The sequence below is a fragment of the Labeo rohita genome, chromosome 22 (assembly GCF_022985175.1).
Source record: "Labeo rohita strain BAU-BD-2019 chromosome 22, IGBB_LRoh.1.0, whole genome shotgun sequence".
Taxonomy (NCBI): domain Eukaryota; kingdom Metazoa; phylum Chordata; class Actinopteri; order Cypriniformes; family Cyprinidae; genus Labeo; species Labeo rohita.
Window position 1 is genome coordinate 32,878,354 of NC_066890.1, and position 23,140 is coordinate 32,901,493.

Here is a 23,140-nt window from a genome sequence, read left to right on the forward strand (position 1 = left end):
TTGTAGACCTCTCAAGACTGGATACAAACTTGTCTGAGCAAAACATCACCAGGATTGTTCAACTTGTTCAACCTGTCTTTATCTGATTGCTTCATATCTGTCGAAGTACTAACTTTATGAGACAAAAATCGATAAAAGTAGGTAATTCTTCTACAAAGTATCTAAGATAGTTTCCATACATTGAATCGTTTAGTTAATTTTCATTAGAAGAGAGATCTCCATCAGGATGTGTGTTTTTGTTGTTGTTGTTGTTGTTGTTGTTGTTGTTGTTTCACTTAATAATTAGGGGAGATTCGGTCATGAGCTGCAGTCAAAATTAAAACATACAATGCAGGAATAATAAATATAAATTATATATAGTGTAAATATATAGTGTACAGTGTAAATGTCAGATAATCCAGACACATCGCTCTAAACGTCTTAAGTTATGTCAAACATAACTTCTATATTAAAAAAACTTAAATGCAACTATATTTGCACAAGTTCTAATTTAAAAAGCAGAAATATAAAGAAGACTTGCCTGTTTTTAAAAGTTAAAGCATGACTTGAGGTTCAAGATGCGCTATCATCCTTGATCCAGAGTCACTCCGCATTAAAAACATACATGAATTCATTAAAACGATTTCCATAAATTGTGCTTTATCATAGATTTGGCAGTCAGAGCATGTGATGCACTCTTCCTGTTTGTGAAACTCACACATGTGAGTGTTTGCTGATAGTACAAAGTTCTTCACGAGCATCTTCAGCTAACATCTTACAATATGTTGTGCAACTACACGCAGATTGTGCGCGTGCAAACACAAACTAGTCATACGGCAATATGTAAATAAACAGCTGACTGACAACGCGAGTGATGACGATGCACTTCCGGTTTCGATGGCAGTAAACAGCCACGATAAAAGTGAATTTCTACTACTACTACTACTACTACAACCACTTAATAAAAAAATATAATAACAATAAAACAATTAACATAATAATATATTTTAGAACAGCTATTATTTTACAGCTATAAGATTATTCGGACAAACAAACAATAAATTAATTAATAGTTTGTTTATACGTTTTCTCATCTGTGTTGTTAATGGCTCTTGTTTTGAAATGTCTTGAGGAAGTGAGTCAGTTGCGTCATCAGCATGGAGGGCTCTGTAGCAGACGGCGTGTCAGCGCCTTTACCTGGAAGATGTGCTTTTTATGTAGCAAAAAAGAAACGATATTGTAAAATGATTGTTGGAAGTGGGAAAACCTTTTGTGGGGAACATGCAAATGCTGTATGTGAATGAAAATGCGTTATAGTGTCAATGTTATGCTGCTCTGAGTGGATGCACCATTACTTACCTTTCCATTATTAATATTATTGATCAGATGAGTTACTGTTTACTCAAACTTTGATGTAATTTCCATACAGGGTGAAGAGAGTGAGAAAAAACGCATACCCTGTCCTTTGGACCCCAAACAGTAAGATGCTCATTCTTCTAACAAGTTTTGAGAAAGTTTCTGCAGTGTTTAAAAGTAGTTCAGTCCATTTGAATCAAATAAATGATTATAGATTTTTGCATACTGAAATGTTATATCTGGAACGGTATTTTTTAATAAATGAAATAATATGAAAATGTACAAATCTAGAAGTAAATGAATGAAGTATGACTGGTGTCAAAAGATACATCAGTTAAACTGCCTTAGAAAATATAAGTTTTGACTAAACAGCCGTATGTTGCTTTTTAAGGACTTTGATATAAATACAAGCAATTATTTTACATTAAAGACATATCTGAAACCTAAATAGACTTATTTTAAAAATAACTTCTGTGTTCTTCTTATATAAAGGGTTTGCACTTACAGTTTGTTCGGTTACCTGAATGCACAGCCGTATCTGCTATACTCGGATGTAAACAACAGCATGGATTGCATGGTTAATTTAGTACTGAATATGTTGTTCTGCTAATTTGTGCTGTCTAAACCATGGAAACAATGTGTGGAAGCTGCTAAATCATATACAGAAGAACTTAGTAAGCAGGAAAGGGCGCAATATTTTAACAAACTAAAGTTAATAGCTGGTAAAGATACGTACAGGCAGTATTAATTACGATATTAGCCTAATATGTGACCCTGGACCACAAAACCAGTAGTAAGTAGCCAAAAATACATTGTATGGGTCATTATTGATTTTTCTTTTATGGCAAAAATCATTAGTAAATTAAGTAAAGATCATGTTTCATGAAGATATTTTGTAAAGTTTGTACTGTAAATATATGAAAACTTAATTTTTGATTACTAATATACATTGTTAAGAACTTTATTTTGGACAACTTTAAAGGCAATTTTCTCAATATTTTGATATTTTTGCACCCTCAGATTTCCAAATAGTTGTATCTCGACCAAATATTGTCCTATCCTAACAAACCAAACATCAATGAAAAGCTTATTTATTCAGCTTTCAGATAATGTATAAATCTCAATTTTGAAAAACTGACCCTTATGACTGTTTTTGTGATCCAAGACATTTAAAAGACAAACACAAATGTTGTCAAGATTCTTGCCCTGGAAATCCTGGTTCAGTTTGGTCAAGCACAAACGCTTTTTATTCCTCAGAGAGTTTTTTTTTGCACTCTTCTTCTTGATTTGTTATTACTTTTCACAATTATAGTACTTTAAATGTTTTTCCCGGTCTAACCAATTAGTACAGCGCAAAACATGACAATAATTTACCATTTTCAGCAGCAAAATATGCGAGTTTTGTTCGGTTCAGTGGCATTGTTTACGTTCTGTGCCACCAATATGGCCGACTGATGACGCAACGTGAAAACCCTCTATATATTTAAAATTATTTTTCTTTAAAAACATATTTGAAACCTCAAAAAGGCATATATATATATATATATATATATATATATATATATATATATATATACACATATATATATATATATATATATATATATATATATATATAGTCAATATGAAATATTAAGATGCAGTCTGAGAGAAATCTCAGACTGCATCTTAAAGAGAAAATCAAATGAAATTGTACATTTGTTAAGAACATTAGTGATCATCTCTGATTTCTGTTTAAAATTTTGATTATTCCTAAAATGTATAAGTAGATTCTCATGTGTCAGTGACAGACTTTTATATTGTTATATTTAAAAATCTTCTCTCCTTTTTTAAACAGCACTGTATTTGAAGATAATCTGGCTAAACACCTGAAGAAATGTAACTCTAAGGAGAAACCAAAACCTGTATGTATAAATAACTCCACCTATCCTATTTCTCAAAAGTACATTATTTTTTTAAACAATGTTTTTCTACAGCATTAGAAAAATAAAATGTGGCATTACGCAATGCTTGTGCAAATGACTGCTCTGTTTGATTTGTTTTTATCAGATTTATTATGTGAAGGACATCAATGCAGGTTCTGGAAGTGAAGATGAAACCATAGAGGAGGTGACTGTATTGCTTATGAGAGCATGTGTAAGTTTCATGGCTTTAAAGAATAGATATGTGCTTAATAATGATGCATCAATGCAGATAACCATCGCTGAACGATCTAAAGAGGAACTGGATGAGCTGATTGTAAAACTCAAAGCTGCATTGAAAGGTATGCAGCTGTGACTTGTTTTATCACCTGACAAATCTGGTTTATGTCATTGTTTTATGTAATTATAAGGGATTCTTATATGTTTACCTGTTTCCTCAGGACTGAATACCAAACTTGTTGAAAACACACTCTCACATTCTGCTCTACATGAGCCTTTAAATGACCCAAAGAATGGAGATTCTGCCTTTAAACACCTCAAGCAACAAGTAAAGCACTCTAGAACTGCTAAACCACACATACTCTGTATGTATAGTCTGTGTTATCCCTATTTTTTAAGAAATGTTCATTATACCTTGTTTCACAGGCTTCAATTCTTGGAAACATGGAGGTTTTGGAACTGCTCAGCCCAAACAGGTGCTACATAGAGTTTGGGGCAGGAAAAGGAAAACTGTCTCATTGGATTCACATCGCTCTTAAAGCAGCTAAAAATGTCCATTTTTTACTTGTGGAAAGGTCCAGTACTCGCTTTAAGGTGTGGTGTCATTCACATGAAGCTATTCTTTCCTCAAGGTCAGAGAAAATAATATTCTTTCTACTTGAAAATAAGCTTACATTTCAATTTTATGTTTTTAAGGTAGATGGCAAGCACAAAAATGCAGACTCGACTTTTGATAGGCTTCAGGTTGATATTCAACACCTTGATTTACGTGAGTTAGCTTCTTAAACTAGTCCCAGTGGTCTTCTAAGGCAACTTGATCATCTCATAAACATTTCTTTTTTGTACTTTTCAGGTAAGGTTCCTCTCCTGAGAGAAAAAGGACTTCCTGTTATTGGTGTTGGGAAGCACCTTTGTGGTGCAGCAACCGGTAGACAAGAATTTAATGAAGTTCATGAACATCGTTATGGTATCAGCACACCAAGATTGATGTAGTATCAACTTATCTCCACAGATCTGGCCCTTCGGTGTTTATTCGAGCACAACTGCTCCAACGAGGATGATGAACCTCCAACAAAGCGTGTGAAGCTCCAACAGAATGAGTGTGCTGATGATGATATTAAGCCTGTTCCCTTAACCGAAGGCAGGGAAGCTGGGGAAAAGCTCATAGTGTCAGGACTGGCCATCGCTCTTTGCTGCCACCACCGTTGCGATTGGAGGCACTATGTGGGAAAAGAGTTCTTCAGGCAAAGAGGTCTTGGACCAGAAGAGTTTTCTGCCTTTCAGCGCATGTCAAGCTGGGCCACTTGCGGGATGAGAAAATTTGGCTCCAAGACAGCCGAAAAACCAAGTGAACATAAAACGGATGAAGAGGAAGAACATGAGATGAGCGAGGAAGCTTTACCAGATACCCTCAATGGGTGAGTTTTCTGATGATCGATCAATACAAATTGGATTAAGATCTTGATCTCATTCGTAAATGTTCTTTCTTGCAGTTTGATGTCAGTTGAAGATCGGGAACAGATCGGACGGCTTTGTAAACGTCTGATTGACCATGGAAGGTTGCATTATCTCCAGCAAAAAGGCTTTGAAACCAGCCTGAAATACTACACAAGCAGAGACGTTTCATTGGAGAATGTGTTACTAACTGCCGTTCCCACAGCTGATCAAAACAGAGATGCATCTTAACAGCCTTCTTAAAACAAACAAGACAAACAAGCACAAGTGCAGGACACATATGCTTCATTTTATTTGATCAATGTTTATGGATTTTTTTTTATATATTAGCTTATCCACAAACATTATTTTTGACAAACTAGCAGAAGAAGTCACTCGAACAAACAGCATAGGCGACAAGACATTTAAAAGACGAGAAGTGCTCTTCACAAAACTTGACATGATGAACCAGAAGATCAAGTCTGAAGGCGGACAAGCAGACAGAAGCCAACATGCAAGTCACAAAGACGATGCTGTCTCGGACACGCCATCCAACGTCACATTTAGCACTGATGTGAAAGTTTGGGATCCTGCAAGAGACATTTAACGCAAAAGTTGGTCATTAAGAGTCTTTCAAGACATTAATTTCTTGGCTGTTTTATTTATGCAACATTTTAGAATAAAGTCCTGCTACCAGTTTTGCACACAATACATATTGAGTACGGCATAACCTCTTTTCCGGGCCTCTTGGATGTAGAAGTGCATGAAGTCACGACCAAACATCTCCCTGTCGTTCTCTTCTTCGTCTACATCCTCTTTTAAATCAGGAAGCATCACATCATAAGTCAAAGGATTGTCTCGGAAATTCACAAACCTGTAGAGCATATTAAGTTTAGTGATCGTAATCGTTTGTAAAATGCACAAGAACGTAGACTCGAAAGCATCACTAATGCTTTGCAACTCTAACCATTAGCAAGTGCATTCGCATACTAGCGTGAAATAGGTTAGTTCCAGGCTTTCCTATAGAATGGGTGTCCAAACTCTGTCCTTGGTCCCTTTTCCACTAGCAAGAACCGGGTACTACTTCAGAGCTTGTGCTACTGCCGGGTTGGAGTTGGTTCGACTGGCGAGCCCTTTAAGAACTGGTTTGCTTTTCCACATCCTGGAGAGCCACCACAGGGCCAGGTCTTATGCTAGCGCAGCAATGCCAAACACAAACACACCAGGGTTGCTCGAGATGCATCAGCGCAGCGCCAACACATCCCGAACAAGCCTGACATCAACAATGGCTTTGCAAACCTACATCAGTATCCAAAGATGCAAATCCAACGTGTTCATGTTTAACTACTATTTCAAAAAAAGCCTGGTCAAAAGTTTCTGTTTGTCTTGTTGGTCATGGTAAGCCCGCCCCAGCCTCTGACGCAAGTGATCTTTACTTCTAGACCAGCTATGTTTTGGTGCTACTTATGAACCACGTTTCCTGGTTCTGAGCCAGTTCTTTGGGTGTCGAAAGACGAAGAACCAATTTGAAACTAGGCTCCGTCTCCGAACCAACACTTGAACAGCCTTGGTGGAAAAGAGGTACTTGAGGGCCACTGTCCTGCAGAGTTTAGCTCCAACCCTAGTTAAACACCTGAACCAGCTAATCGAAGTCTAACTAGGCATGCTAGAAACTTTCAGGCAGGTGTGCTGAGGCAAGTTGGAGTTAAACTCTGTGGGACAGTGGTCCTCCAGAATCAAATTTGGACACCCCTGCTATAGAATCATTTTTTTTTGCTTTCATGAAACTTTTTGGTGGTCCCCAGTGATGCTCTACAAATTGAACACAGTGGTGCTTACCTAAGATTACTCATGCCCTCCATAAGTGGAGGAATGTCTCGTAGTTTATTTTTGCTCAGAACTAGCGTGTCCAGACTTTGCATGCGACTGATATTGTCTGGCAGATACTCGAGTTCATTTCTTGGGAGCCACAGGGTGTGAAGTTTCTCCATTCTAGATTAAATTGGGATGTAAAGGTAATAGGATTTATTACAAAATCTTGGTTCTATTAGTAGTACATTGGCAAAAAAAAAAAAAGATCTGAAGTTGCTCGTAGTTTAGTGTTTTACCTGTGAATATCTTCTGGCAAACTTTCCAACCTGTTGCTGCCCATGTCTAGCCACTCTAGAGAAGGAAGATTGACCACACAATCTGGAATGGTGGTGAATTGGTTCATGGAGAGGTCCAAGTGATACAGCTTCTTTAGATTGGTAAGCTAAGGAAATTAGATCAAAGCAAGCACAGGCGGTAGGCATATATAGAGTTATAAAACGTAATTTGTTGTGAATATAGGCTAGAGGTGTCCAAAGGTGTCCTGGAGGGCCACTGTCTTGCAGAGTTTAGTTCCAACCCTAATTAAGCAAACCTGAATCAGCTAATCAAGGTCTTACTAGGCATGCTAGACACTTCCAGGTAGGTGTGCTGAGGCAAGTTGAAGCTAAACTCTGCAGGACTCCAGGACCAAGTTTGGAAACCCCTGATATAGGCGTTCAGGGTTATTGATACCTGAGTAGGCAGCTCATCCAGATCTTGGTTCATTGCAAGTTCCAGTTTCTCCAGATTTTCACAACAACCAAGTTCTTCTGGTACTTGGCTTACTTTGTTATAACTCAACAACAGCTCTCGTAACCGAGTTAGTTTGCCTGTTTGTTATAAGAGCATATCTAAAAGTTACTTTGGCTAAAGAAAGTCAAGGTTTGTAGAGGTGATGCCATTGTTTTTTTACTTACCAATCTCTTTGGGAATTTCTGTGACTGAATTGCGAGACAAGTCCAAGACTATGAGACTATCAAAGCTTGAGATGAACCGTGGGATCCTTTGAAGTCCTATGCGGTGTAATTGCCATTCTTGGATCTGGGAGAATTGGACCAGAGCTGGAGGAAGAGTCTGCAAAAAATGCAAACAGTAGAAACAAAACTCCTTTTCTTTTAAAAGTAAGGGGTGGCCAATCTTGCTCCTGAAGGGCCACCTTTCTGCAGAGTTTAGCTCCAACCTCCATGAAACACACTGAACCACCTCTTCAAGATGACTTTAAATACCCAGGCAGGTGTGTTGGAGCAGGTTAAAGCTAAACTTTGCAAGGACTCCAGAAGCAGGATTGGACAACTTTGCTTTAAGTCCTGCCCCAAGCTATATCCTTAGTCCAGGGGTGCTTCTCAATACTGAAATGAATGCTCCCTTGTTTCCTTGCTCCTCTGTCTTCCAGCCTGTGACCTGAAAACTGATAAAACTCAGTCATCTTGAAGGGCATCTCAATTCTCTATTTGCACCAAGAGGAGGTGAGGAACAAGAAGCGAAGAAGCTTCCTGAGGAGTCATGAGCTAGGACACACAAGTGTATCCTTCCATTTGCATCCTAAGGGGCTGGAACTAAGACACGAGGACAGAAAACAAGGATGCACAAATAAGAAATGAGAAGCACCCCAGGGGTGTCCAACACTGTTCCTGGAGGGTCAATGTCCTGCATAGTTTAGCTTCAACCCTAATTAAACACACCTGAACCAGCTAATCAAGGTCTTCAGATTAACTAGGTTAGGGGTCTTTAAACTTGGTCCTGGAGGGCTGGTGTCTGGCCTTCCAGAAGCAAGTTTGGAGACCCCTGGATTAGGAACTTCCAGGTAGGTGTGTTGGAGCTGGTTGGAGCTAAACTCTGCAGATTGTTGACCCTCTGGGAGCAGGATTGGACACCTCAGCCTTAGTCCATGCAGGTACACTTTACTTTTTCAGATGTTAGATAAAAATCTGCACCAGCGTGGGCTCAGAAAAATGATATACTGAGGGTGCTCATGCACCTAAAATGACAAATAGGACACCCTATGGCAGGGGCGTCTGGTTCTGGCCCTGGAGGACCACCTTCCTTCAAAGTTTAGCTTAACTTTAATTAAAGACCTGAAACAACTAGTCAAGGTACCTTTAGAAGATAAATTCTGCAGAAATGTGGCCCTCCAGGAGCAGGATTGGACACCTGTGCCAAGTGTAGGTGACTTGGGCGCATTCACTGCCCCGATTCAACTGTCCCCATATGGGACAAGACCTGTATTCACACTATAGCATCAATCAAGCTCCTTCCTCTCTAGATGAAAGCATTGTTTTTGAAAGTGACCTCAAATTCAGGAAGTACAAATCTCGAAATGCTTTACCTTCCACTCCTCCTTTTCAATCCGCAGGATGACGCGTCCCTCCTCTGTCACAATTTTTTCCTTTAGCTTGGCCAAAGTGATACGATCCTCCCAGGCACCTGTCAACCTACGCCAAAGATTTTGAACTATTCAAAAACTTTCTTTATACTAAATCCATTAGTGAAGGTTTCAGATAGACAAAAGCACAGTCTGAAGTGATTCTCAACTGGTTGTTCTTTAGGTTCCAGATTTTACATTGGACATCAAGTGATGACCCAACATGGTACCAAACCCAAAATATAACATCTGATGTAGAACGGTTTGCATCTTCTTTTACCTTGCATAGTTTAGTTAATTATTTTTAAGGGATAGGGTCATGTCAAACAACTTTCCACATTGGCATTTGCCAAATTGAGTAGCTTCAGATTAATCATAGAGTTTGAGTGGACTTTTGACCTTTGATATTGAAAAGTATTTGCTATCATGATTTTATGGTTAGTATTTTGCACTCAGAGACCTGCAACCCTTTTTTAGGTCACGCCACCAGTTAAGAACCATTATGCTTCCCGTGGGATACATGATAGTAATGGACGTACCTACCCACTGCTCTCCTGTCTTTCTGCTCTTTCTCCTTCTTAAGTTCATCTTTGGTTTTCTTTATTCTGGTTTCCCACAGAGCCTTGATAGAGTTTACTGTCCCACAGCACACCGTGACCCCCGTCATGATGATACAGAGCCCCAAATATCACCTTACACACAGAGTATGCTAAGGCAGCAGATAAGACATTTACCAGCTACAAAAATGCATGTGCTGCATGTTGTTTTTGGTTTTTGGTAGTACCATGTATATCATAAGCTGTGATTGACATTAAAGAAACTCTGAGAAAGTTCGAATTGGCTTGTGCTTACCACTCTCATTGGGTCATATTGTCCTTCCAGCACTTGTACCATGTTTTTACCAGGTTAGCTCCCATTTGATATGCAGACAATTAGTCACCAATACTGCACCAATGGTATAATTCCTCTGACAGCTCCAATATGTGCGATCTGTGTTGAAAGAATAGGCTTTGAAGTAATTATCCGCTCAGTGTTTGTCACAGGTTTTCCCTCTTGAAGCGCAACTCTGGCCAATGTCTATATTTAACCTGAGACAACACTGAATAGTGTGGTCACATGTTAAAGCTGGCACAAGAGCAGCTGTCCACTTTTGCATACTTTACCACACCAGACGTGCATTTAAGAATAGAACGACATCAACTTGATTAACAATGAAACTTAGGACCATTTCAAAACGTTGCTGTTATATATATATATATATATATATATCTGTGGCTGCTGCTCTAGTAGGACATTTTTAATATTATACACTGAATAAAAAAAGATGGTGTACAAACAATTTTCACTCAGAAGTGGCTGGTAAATTTGACAATTAATTACAAAGAAACAGCAAATAACACTGAATAAAACAATTCTCAAGTAGAGAAAGACTGAAATTGTATTTTAAGTGTTTATTATACACAACTGCACAAATGCATAGTGCGACAGCGTTTTAGTGCCACATTTAAAACATTCTAAGATTACGAGATTAAAGTTGTAATATCTCAAGAATAAAGATGAAATATTTCAACAATAAAGTCAAAATTTTGAGAATAAAGTCAAAATTATGAGAATTAATTCGTAGCAATTATGAGATTGAAAGCTGAGACTTTGTTTTATATTAACAGTACCAAAAGCACAAAGCTTATTGCTATTATTGGGTGGCTAGTGGACTACAAATAGGCACAATGGATGCAATCAAAGATGTCAAATATTATCTCAAAGCATATTGTCCATGTGAGTATAACACATGGTTTGATTTCTGCTAATAATCCCACATATATTCAAATAAATTGCGATGCCCTGGCAACTTCTCCCGGTGCTTCCAATCCAGGCCATTTGCATGTGCAGGCTATACTCCCAAAATAATATAACTTTAATTGCTACAAATTAATCCTCGAAACATTTCAACTTTATTCTCAAAGCATTTTAATTTTATTATCAGAATATTATGTCTTTAATCTCGTAATTTTAGATGTATATTTTTTTAACGGCACTAAAATGCTGTCATAGCATAGCCTACTTTACTGTGCATACTGTCGACTTACATAAAATTGTACTTCATTATACTTTAATTTTACTTGTATTTTAAAGGGATAGTTCACCCAAAAATGTATATTTCGTCGTTAACTGTGACCACACTTCAAAGACTTACATTGAAGAGATTATTACAAAATTATTACAAAAATTATTCTTGTAGCTTCATAACATTACGGCTGAACCACTGATGTCACATGAACTATTTTATCAATGTTCATATTACCTTTCTGGACCTTGATTGTATCAGTTGCATTGCTGTTTATGCAAGGTCAAAAAGCTCTCTGATTTCATCAAAAATATCTTCATTTGTGTTCCAAAGATGAACGAAGGTCTAACGGGTTTGGAACAACATGAGGGTTTTTGGGTGAACTATCCTTTTAATTCCAGTAGATCAGTTACGTTACTCTTTATACACTGCAAACAAGATGCAAACTGCAAATAAGGATCTGTTTTTATAAATATATTCAGTGAATGTGTCTGAAGTTGGACTCCAGATGGCTCTACTGGAGCAGTTCACCACTGAATCCTTCAGTTGGCCGATGGCCACATAACAGACCAGCTTATATCGATCGTAAAGCAGCTTCTTCACAGCCGTTTTAATGGAGTCAGACAGTTCCTTGGAGATAACGGAGCACGAGCAGCTGTACTCGACAGCCTCGAGTCGTTTATCAACAATTTGTTTGATTATTTCACAAGCTCGTTCAGTGGAGAAGCGCCTTTCTGGGATGGTCTGGTAGTGGATGAGCTCCTCGTCTCTGTTTGATGGGAACCTCTGGCCTCTTGGTTCCGTCTTAGTGGTCCAGGTTGAGGTGCATCTCCTTGGGATGGGGATCTGTGATGATGTGCTGCTCTTTCTTTGAGGGTCTTCCTTGGGTATTTTCCATCTTATGGTGGTTTTGCTTTTCTCTTGGTGTCCCTTCCAATGTTTCTCCCCTTTCTTATGTAAATAGATAATTGCAATTGTTACAATCATGACTTTTGTACTACTTTTTGTACATACTATATTTAATATATAGTATGTATTATTTTTGTAAATTGATCCATTTATTCAGATTAAATCAAGGTTTTTCCACTAATTCAATTTGACCCAATTTGAAAACGTTTACACGACAACGATGTAGTCAAAAACTGAAGTTTTTCCCTTGCGTTGTTAAAGGTTCACATATACACAGCAACGTTTTCAAAACGATTCACATTTACACATATCCACGAAAACTGCCAAAAACAATGTGGTTTTCCCGTGTAATTGGGCTAACACTGTTGCCGTGGGTTTGTTTTTCATGTTCGACCCCAGTAACATGATATTTATCCCCTTGAAATGCAAATTTGATTAGGGGAACCCCGCCAAAAACATGTATTTTACCCCAGGGGGACCCCCCTCAAAACGCGATTGGGCTAGTTTTGAGTAGCAATTGGGCGGGTTTTTTGTAAAAACCTGGCAACCCTGCCCGTATTGAGTGTTTACACAGAAACTATAACGTTGGCGTTAACCTGTTTTCAAAACTGTGCGTTTTTTTGTCCCCAAAACGCCGCTGTCATGCAAACGAACCGGTAAAACACATAAAAAGTTTACGTTTTTTACATATTGTGTCTGCGAATATAACACATGGTTTGATTTCTGCTAATAATCCCACATATATTCAAATAAATTGCGATGCCCTGGCAACTTCTCCTGGTGCTTCCAATCCAGGCCATTTGCATGTGCAGGCTATACTCCCAAAATAATATAACTTTAATTGCTACGATTTAATTACGATTTAATTCTCGAAACATTTAGACTTTATTCTCAAAGCATTTTGACTTTTTTTTTTTTTAGAATATTATGTTTTTAATCTCGTAATTTTAGCATAAAAGTTTACCTTTTCTGTCTGAAAACGTTGTCGGACAAACGTCCCCTTAGTTACTGTTGCTATGTCCTACAAACAATGCCGCTCTCACGCTACACATCATGTTCACACAATAGAAAAAAACATCGCGGAGCAAAGAGGAAACTGACAACACGTCGACAGACAAGACAGAGCAGGCTACTTCAGGTATGAATTAAGGTCTCAACTTTAAAATGTCATTTTGAAGAAATTCAAACAATAAATACCGTTTTGTGGCTCTTTAATGTGTCGTGACAGATCACTATAATGAAATGCGAACCAATCGTCCTTTCTTCTTTACTTGAAGTACGAAAAAAAACACGAATAAACATTAGAACGTATTTTATTTCAACCGCGAAAAGACGTCAATACACACATTTTTCACGTTTAAGTTAATCTACTCTCCCGTCTGATTTGTTTGTCGGACAAAATGGTGGATTCGGCGTTATGATTGTTCATCACCTGTCAGTTTTGTTGTACCAAAACTTTAAACTATATATTTGTAGTGTAAATTGACTTTACATCGAAATTATTTGATCAGTTTTAGTTTTATAGTAAACCTAGAGAATACAATTAATCCTACTACATTAAATTATTAAGACATTTGAGAAAATCTTACCTGCATGTTGTTTCTGCAACAGATGCTTAGCTAAACCCCTTTCAGTTTGTGTTGAAGGGATGGAGGCACCAGGCTTTAAAATCTAAGCAGAGAATGAGAGACAAACTCCACCCCCTGCTGAAGCTCTGTTTGACTTGTCTAACGATCATAAATCTTATAAGATTTACCAGCTGTGCTCATTCCGGCTTCTGGAGTTCAACGGTGTTGCTTACAGCGGAGTATTTAAAGGGACAGTTCACCCAAAAATTAAAATTCTGTCATTAATTACTCACCCTCATGTCGCTACAAACCCATAACGCCTTTGTTCATCTTCCGAACACAAATTACGATATTTCTGATGACATCCAAGAGCTTTCTGACCCTGCATAGACAGCAACGCAACTGACGCAACTAGTCCATATGACATCAGTGGTTCAACCATGATTTTATGAAGCAAAAAAACAAAAATAACGACTTTATTCAACAATTTGAAAGCGTCGTGGTACTCTGGAGACTGACATGGAAGAGAAGAAATTGTTAAAGTCGTCATTTTTGTTTTCTTTGCGCACAAAAAGTATTTTTGTAACTTCATAAAATGAAGGTTGTACCACTGATGTCACATGGAGTATTTTAACAATGTCCTTACTACCTTTCTGGGCCTTGAACGTGTCAGTTGCGTTGCCGTCTATGCAGGGTCAGAAAGCTCTCGGATTTCATCAAAAATCTTAATTTGTATTCTGAAAATGAACAAAGGTCCTACGGGTTTGGAACGGCATGAGGGTGAGTAATGACAGAATTTTCATTTTTGGGGGAACCGTCCCTTTAAATAACAGTCGACAAACAGTTCCTGAAATGTATAATTTATTAAAACACTTTCCTTTGTAATTCACACACTCACACAACGATCCCTCAAGGAAACTCCCATTATTCATGAGTGGCAGAACATTATGCTCCAACAAGAATCATCACACCAGAGAAGATGAGAGGACGTATCAGTACAGATTCCCCACAGCCAGTTTAAATCACATACATTTCCATTGTGCTTTAAAAACACTGGACTGGAACGAAAAGCAGCAATGAAAAAACATGAATTAAAAAAAAGAAATTATATTTTGCTTCAAGAAAAGTCGTTTTTTAGAAATAGCAATATTTTAAAAAGTCACAGATGTAATAATAATAATAATAATAATAATAATAGTAATTCTTTTTACAAAATATAATTTCTTTTTTATTATTAGTTTTTTTTAAGGGGGTGGGAGGGGTGACATTTTCATGAGATGAACCCAGACTAGCTGATTTTAAAAACCCTTGTGCAACACCATTGGAGATTTTACAGTATGCAGGAAGTTGATTTACAAAAACATCACGGGTGCGTTCTCATATTGCTACATTGAGTTCATATTCTCTAACATTCAACAATTCACAATACGTTGTAGATGTAACATCTGATGTCAGTAAGGCAACAAGAGGAAAGAATTAAGAAGAAAAACAACAGAACACCAGTTATTAGCTTCATGACTTTGTGGAAATGTTCTTCAGTCATGATGGAAACCAATGGCTCAAATAGCTTAGTGCCCCAGTAACGAAAAAAAATTTAGTGTCGGGATATGGAGTCACACGTCTAGATGTGCTTGGAGGAAGTGTGCTTTCTATTTCAGATCCAGGACCATGGAGGCAGGGTTTTCCAGGTACGATCTCCACAGGTTGGAGAAACGACACATGGTGGCTCCGTCGATGATGCGGTGGTCAGCGGACCAGCTTATGTTCATGATGTGCGCTTTTACTACATCGCCTTTGTGATTGAACCGGGGCAGCACCTGTTGAGAACGCAAAAAAAGATCACGTCATTTAAAAAATTGGGCTCCGTTCTAAAAACTAGTGTGCTGCCTTGGTGCCTACGTAGGCAGCATACTAACTGAAGCATACTAACTGAAATAGAATCTCAATTTGGAAAGTTCTATATAGGCAGCAACTCTGTGGGTCATAAAAATTGCACCTGATTCCAACTGAGTTTAGCATTAGCATCTTGCTAAGCTAACCATGCAATACTGTAGTATGCATTAAAATATATAACGCACACAAATATTCTGTAACTAACTAAATTGAACTACTCTCATTAATATTTTACGGAGTAAATAATTATTTAAATGCATTACATTGGCTTTGTCTGGAATTTTGGGTTTTTACACTGACCTAGTTGCAATGCATTATGGGATTTGCTAAGCATATATATGATTCTTAGATCTTAGCCAATCCAAAATTATGTACATCTTAGACAACAAAAAACTTTTATTGGAACGCGGTTATGTTTCCTACATAGGTTAAGGATGTTACCTACATAGGGAACTCACTATGGTTTGGAACAGAGCCACTGACAAACAGTGTATAATAACAAAAAAAGTTCTGTTACAAAACAATTTCAAACGACTTCAATGGCGAATCTCAATTCACAAACGTCTACAAAATTTGAAAAGACGTTACAATGCTAGCATGGAAAATTGCATACTTAAGGATGTCGCAAACTAGTACGCCAGTATCAGAACATACCACATTATCATAAAATGTTACTATTTTAACTACTAATTGTAAAATCTTATTGCTGTTGCTCACATTGGATACTTTGCAAACCTGTGGAAATTTGATTTCTGAATTCTTTTTTTTAAAGCATGTTGGAGTGTGCTTGTTTCCTGCATAGGATAATGTTGTCTATGTAGGGAACTCACAATGTTTTGGAACACAGCCATAGACAAACCTTGTAAAATTAAAGTTCAGTTACATAAAGATGTTAGTATGAAAAATTGCATTTTTAAGGATGTCGCAAACTAATACGCCAGTATCGGAATGCACTATATTATTGTAAAATTATTGCTATTTATTGTAAAATCGTATCGCTATTTCTAACACTAGATACTTAGCAAACCTGTGGAAATTCGTTATTCAACATGATTTGTGATGTGCCAACATTAACTAGACTGAACTACTCCTACTAATATTTTACAGAGTATATAATTACGTAAATTTGTTAATTGGCTTGCCATTTGTCATATTGGCTTGCCATTTGTCATATTGTCAGACCATTGTCAGACCTTGTTGCAATGCATTATGGGACTGGCTAAGCATATATGTGGCTCTACCCGAGATCTTAGCCAAAATTACATATATCTCAAACAACAAAAACATTTTTAAAAGCCTTTGTATTAGAATGCACGTATGTTTCCTACATAGGTAAAAAATGTTGCCTACATGGGGAACTTACTATGGTTTGGAACAGAGTTCTGTTTTGTTTTCAAACTAATCCAACGGCGAATCACAATTAGCAAACATCTTCAAAGTATGAAAAGACGTTATGAATGCTAGTATGGAAAATTGCATACTTAAGGATGTCGCAAACTAGTACATCAGTATCTGAACATATACATTATCATAAAATGTAACGCTATTTATAGTAAAATCTTTACTAACAATGGACACTTTGCAAACCTGTGGAAATTCGTTTTTTGACATATGATTTGCGATGCGCTAACATTAACTAGATTGAGACAAATATTGTGCAAAATTAACTGGATTGAACTACTCTTAATAATAGTTAATAATTATGTAAATTCGTTATATTAGCGTTGTCGACTATTTCAGTTATTTTACACTGATCATACTGCAGTGCATTATGGGACTGGCTAAGCATACATATGATTCTGCCTTCGAGCTTGGCCAACATTAAGTGCATCTTAGATGGCAACGAAAAACTTTTTTAAAGTGTGTGAGTGTATGTATGTTTCCTATATAGGGAACTCACTACGTTTTGGAACAGAGCAAAAGACAAACAGTGAATAACAGTTCTGCTATAAAACAATTTTAGATGAATCCGATGGCGAATCTCAATTCACAAACGTCTATAAAATATGAAAGGACATTACAATGCTAGCATGGAAAATTGTATACTTATGGATGTCACAAACTAGTACGCCAGTATTGGAACATACCACATTATTGTAAAATGTAACCATTTTAACTATTTATCATAAAATCTTATTACTATTGCTAACACTGGATACTTTCATATTTACTGAGTAAATAATTACGTAAATTCGTCATATTGTCTTTGTCGACCCTTTTGGGGTTTTTTTTGTTTTTTTTTATACTGCCCTTGTTGTAATGCATTATGGGATTGGCTAAGCATACATACATTCTGCCTTGGATCTTGGATTATGTACATCTTAAATGACAAAAAAAACCTTTTTCAAAGCCTTCGTATTAGAACGGGCAATGGAAATAGAAATGTTGCCTACGTAGGGAACTCAACATGGTTTAGAACAGAGCCATAGACAAACAGTGGATAACAACAAATAAAGTTCTGTTACAAAACAATTTCACACAAATCCAATGGCGAATCTTAAATTTTTGTAGATTTTTTGTCATTTTTGCCTTTATTTTGACAGGACAGTGTTGAGGAGACAGGAAGCAAAGTGGGAGAGAGGGGGATGGGATTGGGAAAGGTCCTGAGCCGGGATTTGAACTCGGGACACCCATAATGCAACGATGTCGGCACACTGCCCACAAGGCTATTATCATTTCAAATCAAATCATACCATATCAAATCATTTATATCATTTGCAATGCGCTAATCCTAATCTTGCACACTACATTATATGCACAACGGAATTTCGGCACTAAATTTTACAAACCTGGATCTTCCCAAGAGCACCAATGGCAACCTCAGGTGGCAATATAACCGGCTTTGTATAGGTTCCTCCAATCTGTCAACAACAAGAACCTTAAGGTTACATAATTTCCCTACGTAGCTATACAATTAGCACTAAATTAAGGGTGCATCCTGCAGTTTTCAACTTACCGATCCAATGTTTGAGAGTGTGAACGTTCCCCCCGTGAGGTCAGCGGTCCCCAACTGCCCCGCCGCTCCCAACGTCTGCAGGCGGTTGAGCTCCACTGCGATTTCAAAGACGCTGAGCATCTGTACGTTCTTGACATTAGGAACTAGAAGACCTTGACTCGTGTCCATCGCCAGTCCAATATTATGAGCAGCCTGAAAGAAGATGACCAATGGTCAATGACCTACCTCAATTGAATTCAAAAGCTTTATTTAGATAGAAACACTACCTTATAGGTAATATTTGTGCAGTTTTCATCCAAAGACGAGTTGAGAATGGGAAAATGGAGGAGACCAAGAGACGCTGCCTGTTTGAGAAGACAAAACTAATATCAAAACCTGGTTTAAGTGGAGGTTCCCCCTCGCCCAAAACAGTTTCATACCTTGATGAAGAACGGCATGTAGCTAAGCTTCACTCCTCGGGACTCAGCCAGGCCTTTCAGCTCAGAGCGCAACCGGACCAACTGGCTCAGATCCACTTCATCTTTGTAACCAAAATGAGGGATCTTCAAGGCTGCGGACATAGTCCTAACCATCGCCTTCTGAAAGCCTTTGTTTAAAAAAAAAAAATATTAAAAAATCATGCTGTTCACACTTGATTTCAAGGTCTAATGGGTTTGGAACGACATGAGGATGAGTAATGATTCTGGCCGAATCAAAAACACGCAAGCAAACAAACCTTTAATGGGTTCAGTGTGGTCTTTGCCTGTGAAAACAGGTTTAGGGATGGCAGGAGTGGGTATACTAGGTGGAGTCGTCTTCTCTTTGGGCTTCGCAGCTGGAGTTGAAGGTGCTACGGCTGAAGGAGGAGGAGGACGAATCTCCTCAAAGGGTGTTGGGGGTAAGATGGCCCCCGTTTGTCTGGCTATGAAGTTTAGGATGTCTTCTTTAAGAATGCGGCCGTCTTTTCCAGTGCCGACGACTTCGCTTAATTTAATCTGCATTGAAACAATGGACCATTTTTGTGAATTTTGTTATGGAGAAACAGCATAAATATCCTTAGTAGATCCACACTTCACCCTGCCCCCTACTTGTGGCTATAGCAACGACACTAATTTCTCCAACTATGTGACACTGAGAGGCTATTTTTCTAGAGCTTTCTAAAGAGGATGTACGACCGTCTATATAGAAACAAGCTACATCTCATGACCCTGATTTATGGGGGTACTGCACTGCCTAGCAACTTGCAAGTGCTGTGCAAGAGTTTATGACCCCTGATGACAATAGCTAAAGACAATCCCCCACCGCTGCTGACGCCACGCTCTGTTTGATTTCCTGCTAACATCCAACTTTCAAATCTAGTTTCAATGACCCCGTAATGCTTTGAGTGAAATACATATTCGGTGGGAATTTATGTAGCGCACGGCTTGATTTAAAGGGTTAGTTCACTCCTGAAATAAAATTTCCTGATAATTTACTCACCCCCATGTCATCTAAGATGTTTGTGTCTTTCTTTCTTCGGTCAAAAAGAAGAAAAGGTTTTTAAGGAAAACATTCCAGGATTTTTCTCCATATAGTGAATTTTCATAGGGATCAACGAGTTGAAGGTCCAAATTGCTGTTTCAATTTTATTTATTGTTTTTAATAACAAATCTTTTTGCTAGATAAGACCCTTATTCCTTGGCTGGGATCATGTAGAGCCCTTTAAAGCTGCATTGAAACTGCAATTTGGACTTTCAACCCATTGATTCCCATTGAAGTCCACTATATGGAGAAAAATCCTGGAATGCTTTTCTCAAAAACCTTAATATTTTTTCAACTGAAGAAAGAAGACATGAACATCTTGGATGACGTCGGGTAAGTAAATTATCAGGAAATTTTAATTCTGGAGTGAACTAATCCTTTACTGCCTCAGGATTTGATTTATTTATTTTTCTTTTTTTTTTTTTTTTTTAAATATATTTAAAAATGAATGTATATGTTTATCCATTATATAACTCATTATATTTTACTATTGTAATGTGATGTACTTTCGTTGCTGTCACCTAAAACCAATATCCAGACATTTTTGAACTTTAAAGTTGTTTTTTTATATAATATATATTTTACTTTTACAATTACATTTTTTAACTAAAAATATTACAAATAGTTTTTTTGTTATTTGAAATAAAGCTGAATTGACCAAATCTAAATATTAGATGAGAAACTTAAATGTAAAAACTTAAAAATTAGAAATGTTGATTTAAAAATAAGTTTAAGTACTAAAATGACTAAAACCAAAATATAAATGAAAAAAAAAAAAAAGATAAAAGCATTTTAAAAGCTAAAACTAATAAAAAAAAATGACAACAGCACATTTAACAACAAAATAACTAAAACTTAAACTAAACTTACAATCAAAAAATAAAACTAATTCAAAATACTTACTATATAATATATAATACTATGTTTAAATACTAAAATAACACTGAATGTATTTCAATAAAAATGGAAAAAAAAGAAAGAAAAAAAAATATATATATTGCATTAAAGCAAAACTATTAAAAACGACAACAGCACAAACAAAATTACTAAAACTTAAACTAAACTTACAATCAAAACTAAAAACATTAAGCTAATTCTAAATATTTATTGTGTAATATAAAATAAATACTATAATAATGTTTAAATACCAAATAATACTGAATGGAATTCATAGTTAAACTAATTATATATTTAATTTAAATACATTTATTATATACATTTATATTTAATTTGTCATTTATTTATTAATATATATATAATTATAATTTAATTTACATATGTACACATATAGTCTATATAAAATCTATAAATCTATCTCTCTCTCTGTACATATTTATCCACACATAAATTAAATATAAAATAAATATAAATTAAAAAATGTATAATTTGTTTAACTAAGAATATATATTACATTTAGTCATTTATCAGGTGCTTTTATCCAAAGCGACTTACAAATGAGGATAATGGAAGCAATCAAAATCAACAAAAGAGCAATGATATGCAAAGATAACGTAGCAAGTTTTTTTTTTTATAAACATATTTTTTTTTTAATAAATAGAAAAAGAATAGAGCAAGCTAGTGTTAGAGGCCTTTTTAGTAAATTATATAATAAATAAAAAGAAAACAAATGAATAGAGTACAAAAAGAATAGAGAAGCTAGTGTTATATATATATACATATATTATATATGTATATATTTTTTTTTTTTCTTCTTTTGGCGCAAGACAAATCCGAAACGTACATTGTTCTCCATGGCTAAGCGTCTGACAGCAGGGGTGGCCTGAGTCTTGTGACCTTTGATCTCCTGGTGCGTGTGCTCCTCTTGCGACATGGCTGGCGTCTCCACCACATCCTCCTGAGGACCTTCCACTGCAAAAGCCAATGAAACGCTGAATGCCTAAAGATCATACACTTATAAAATCCTCTTTTAAAATCCTTACCTTGACCCGCGTCGGTTTCAATATCAACGAGAGGTTTTCCTACAAGGGCGATGGAATCGACATCATAGTAGAGTTTACGAATGATTCCATCATAACGGCTAGTGATGGTAACGGATGCTTTGTCACTCTGGACTTCACAGATGCTGTCGAACTGAGAGACTTTGTCTCCTTCTTTCACATACCTGACAATGACACAAAGATAATGGCGACCTCTGCTGGAAGACATCTGGAAGTGTTAAAAAGACACTCAAAACATACCATTCTTTAACTGTAACCTCCATAATGCCCTCTCCAATATCCGAGAGCTTGAACTGCAAAACTGGTCCTGCTGCAGCTGCATAAAGCAGCATAAAGTAGCATAAAGTGATTATAAAGACATCCTACTAATTCAAAACCTAAAGATGTTTATAATAAAACTCACCATAGCTTGTGCGAAAGAACCGATGCTGTTGTCCAGCAATGAGGGAATACGAATGATGTGGGGATACAAAGCAAGCAGCCTGGACCTTCGAGCAGCAATGTCTGTGCAGGCGAGCAGAGACCTGAAACACATGACGCACAACAAAAACATAAGTCATTTTTAATTTTTGCAACATTTATGAGAATAACTGCTTGCTGTGTATAATCAGCTACAGTAGTTTTATTCCAAATATTAAACATCTCTGTATATGTGAAACTACATGAAGTAATCTCTTGAAAATGATTTATTTATTTACTTATCATCAATAATCGTTAATAAAATGTATACATTTACACTACTCTCATACTATTTACACTGGTCTCATACTTTTGACATTTGTCTCGTTGTAAATGACCGTTTTAATGCTTGCTTTTTTAAAAAAAAATGTCTTATTGTTTACATTTTGGCAACTATCCACACACACATCATGCATGTCCAGTGCTTCAGCTGTTGATAGCTGCAGGCTGCTAGTACCTTTGGTCCTTCAGTTTTTTAATCGCTTACAAACGCTGGTTTGCGCCTAAACTGCCTCTAAATGTCACTCGTGGATGTTAGAAGTCATTGCAATTGTGAGATGTGTGGGGAAATAAAAGGTGAAAACCTACCAGGCGTCTCATAAACGCGAATGGAGCCCGCACAGTGATGACGGCCGCCATCTTTCCCTAGCGATTTGGTGTAACCGGAAATTACGTCACCCTCACGCCCCGCTCCGCTGACCAATCAGCG

At 36.9% G+C, this 23,140-nt stretch overlaps 4 protein-coding genes across 6 annotated transcripts in view; 1 reads left to right on the forward strand and 3 right to left on the reverse strand.

Annotated features, from left to right (window-relative positions):
- Positions 1 to 865, reverse strand: part of osbpl1a (oxysterol binding protein-like 1A) — a 28,701-nt gene extending 27,836 nt beyond the window's left edge. For both annotated transcript variants that reach the window (XM_051095096.1, XM_051095095.1), the window contains exon 1: positions 521 to 865. The gene's annotated coding sequence lies outside the window, so the exon portion shown is untranslated. The remainder of the gene's footprint in view (positions 1 to 520) is intronic.
- A 248-nt stretch (positions 866 to 1,113) lies between these two features.
- On the forward strand, positions 1,114 to 5,221 carry trmt13 (tRNA methyltransferase 13 homolog). Its single transcript, XM_051095260.1, has 11 exons — positions 1,114 to 1,271; positions 1,409 to 1,458; positions 3,173 to 3,239; positions 3,385 to 3,444; positions 3,529 to 3,598; positions 3,698 to 3,804; positions 3,903 to 4,070; positions 4,173 to 4,245; positions 4,330 to 4,404; positions 4,489 to 4,894; positions 4,970 to 5,221. Exons 1-11 carry the CDS (start codon positions 1,137 to 1,139, stop codon positions 5,160 to 5,162), a joined length of 1,404 nt encoding a protein of 467 aa, XP_050951217.1. The 5' UTR covers positions 1,114 to 1,136; the 3' UTR covers positions 5,163 to 5,221.
- Positions 5,222 to 5,352: 131 nt separating this feature from the next.
- Positions 5,353 to 10,221, reverse strand: lrrc39 (leucine rich repeat containing 39). Of its 2 annotated transcripts, none has more exons than XM_051095262.1 (9): positions 9,976 to 10,221; positions 9,663 to 9,815; positions 9,088 to 9,193; positions 7,679 to 7,835; positions 7,455 to 7,591; positions 7,019 to 7,164; positions 6,750 to 6,902; positions 5,642 to 5,784; positions 5,353 to 5,500 (listed from the first exon to the last, which is right to left on the reverse strand). In XM_051095262.1, the coding sequence occupies exons 2-9, from the start codon at positions 9,788 to 9,790 to the stop codon at positions 5,430 to 5,432; spliced, it is 1,041 nt and encodes a 346-aa protein (XP_050951219.1). In that variant the 5' UTR covers positions 9,791 to 9,815; positions 9,976 to 10,221; the 3' UTR covers positions 5,353 to 5,429. The 2 variants fall into 2 exon arrangements, with proteins under 2 accessions (XP_050951219.1, XP_050951218.1); XM_051095261.1 differs by having other exon boundaries at positions 9,663 to 9,832; positions 9,976 to 10,218.
- Positions 10,222 to 14,509: 4,288 nt separating this feature from the next.
- Positions 14,510 to 23,140, reverse strand: dbt (dihydrolipoamide branched chain transacylase E2). Its single transcript, XM_051095272.1, has 11 exons — positions 23,020 to 23,140; positions 22,376 to 22,496; positions 22,213 to 22,288; positions 21,955 to 22,136; positions 21,756 to 21,883; positions 19,230 to 19,488; positions 18,934 to 19,100; positions 18,781 to 18,858; positions 18,515 to 18,706; positions 18,348 to 18,419; positions 14,510 to 15,482 (listed from the first exon to the last, which is right to left on the reverse strand). The coding sequence occupies exons 1-11, from the start codon at positions 23,068 to 23,070 to the stop codon at positions 15,315 to 15,317; spliced, it is 1,494 nt and encodes a 497-aa protein (XP_050951229.1). The 5' UTR covers positions 23,071 to 23,140; the 3' UTR covers positions 14,510 to 15,314.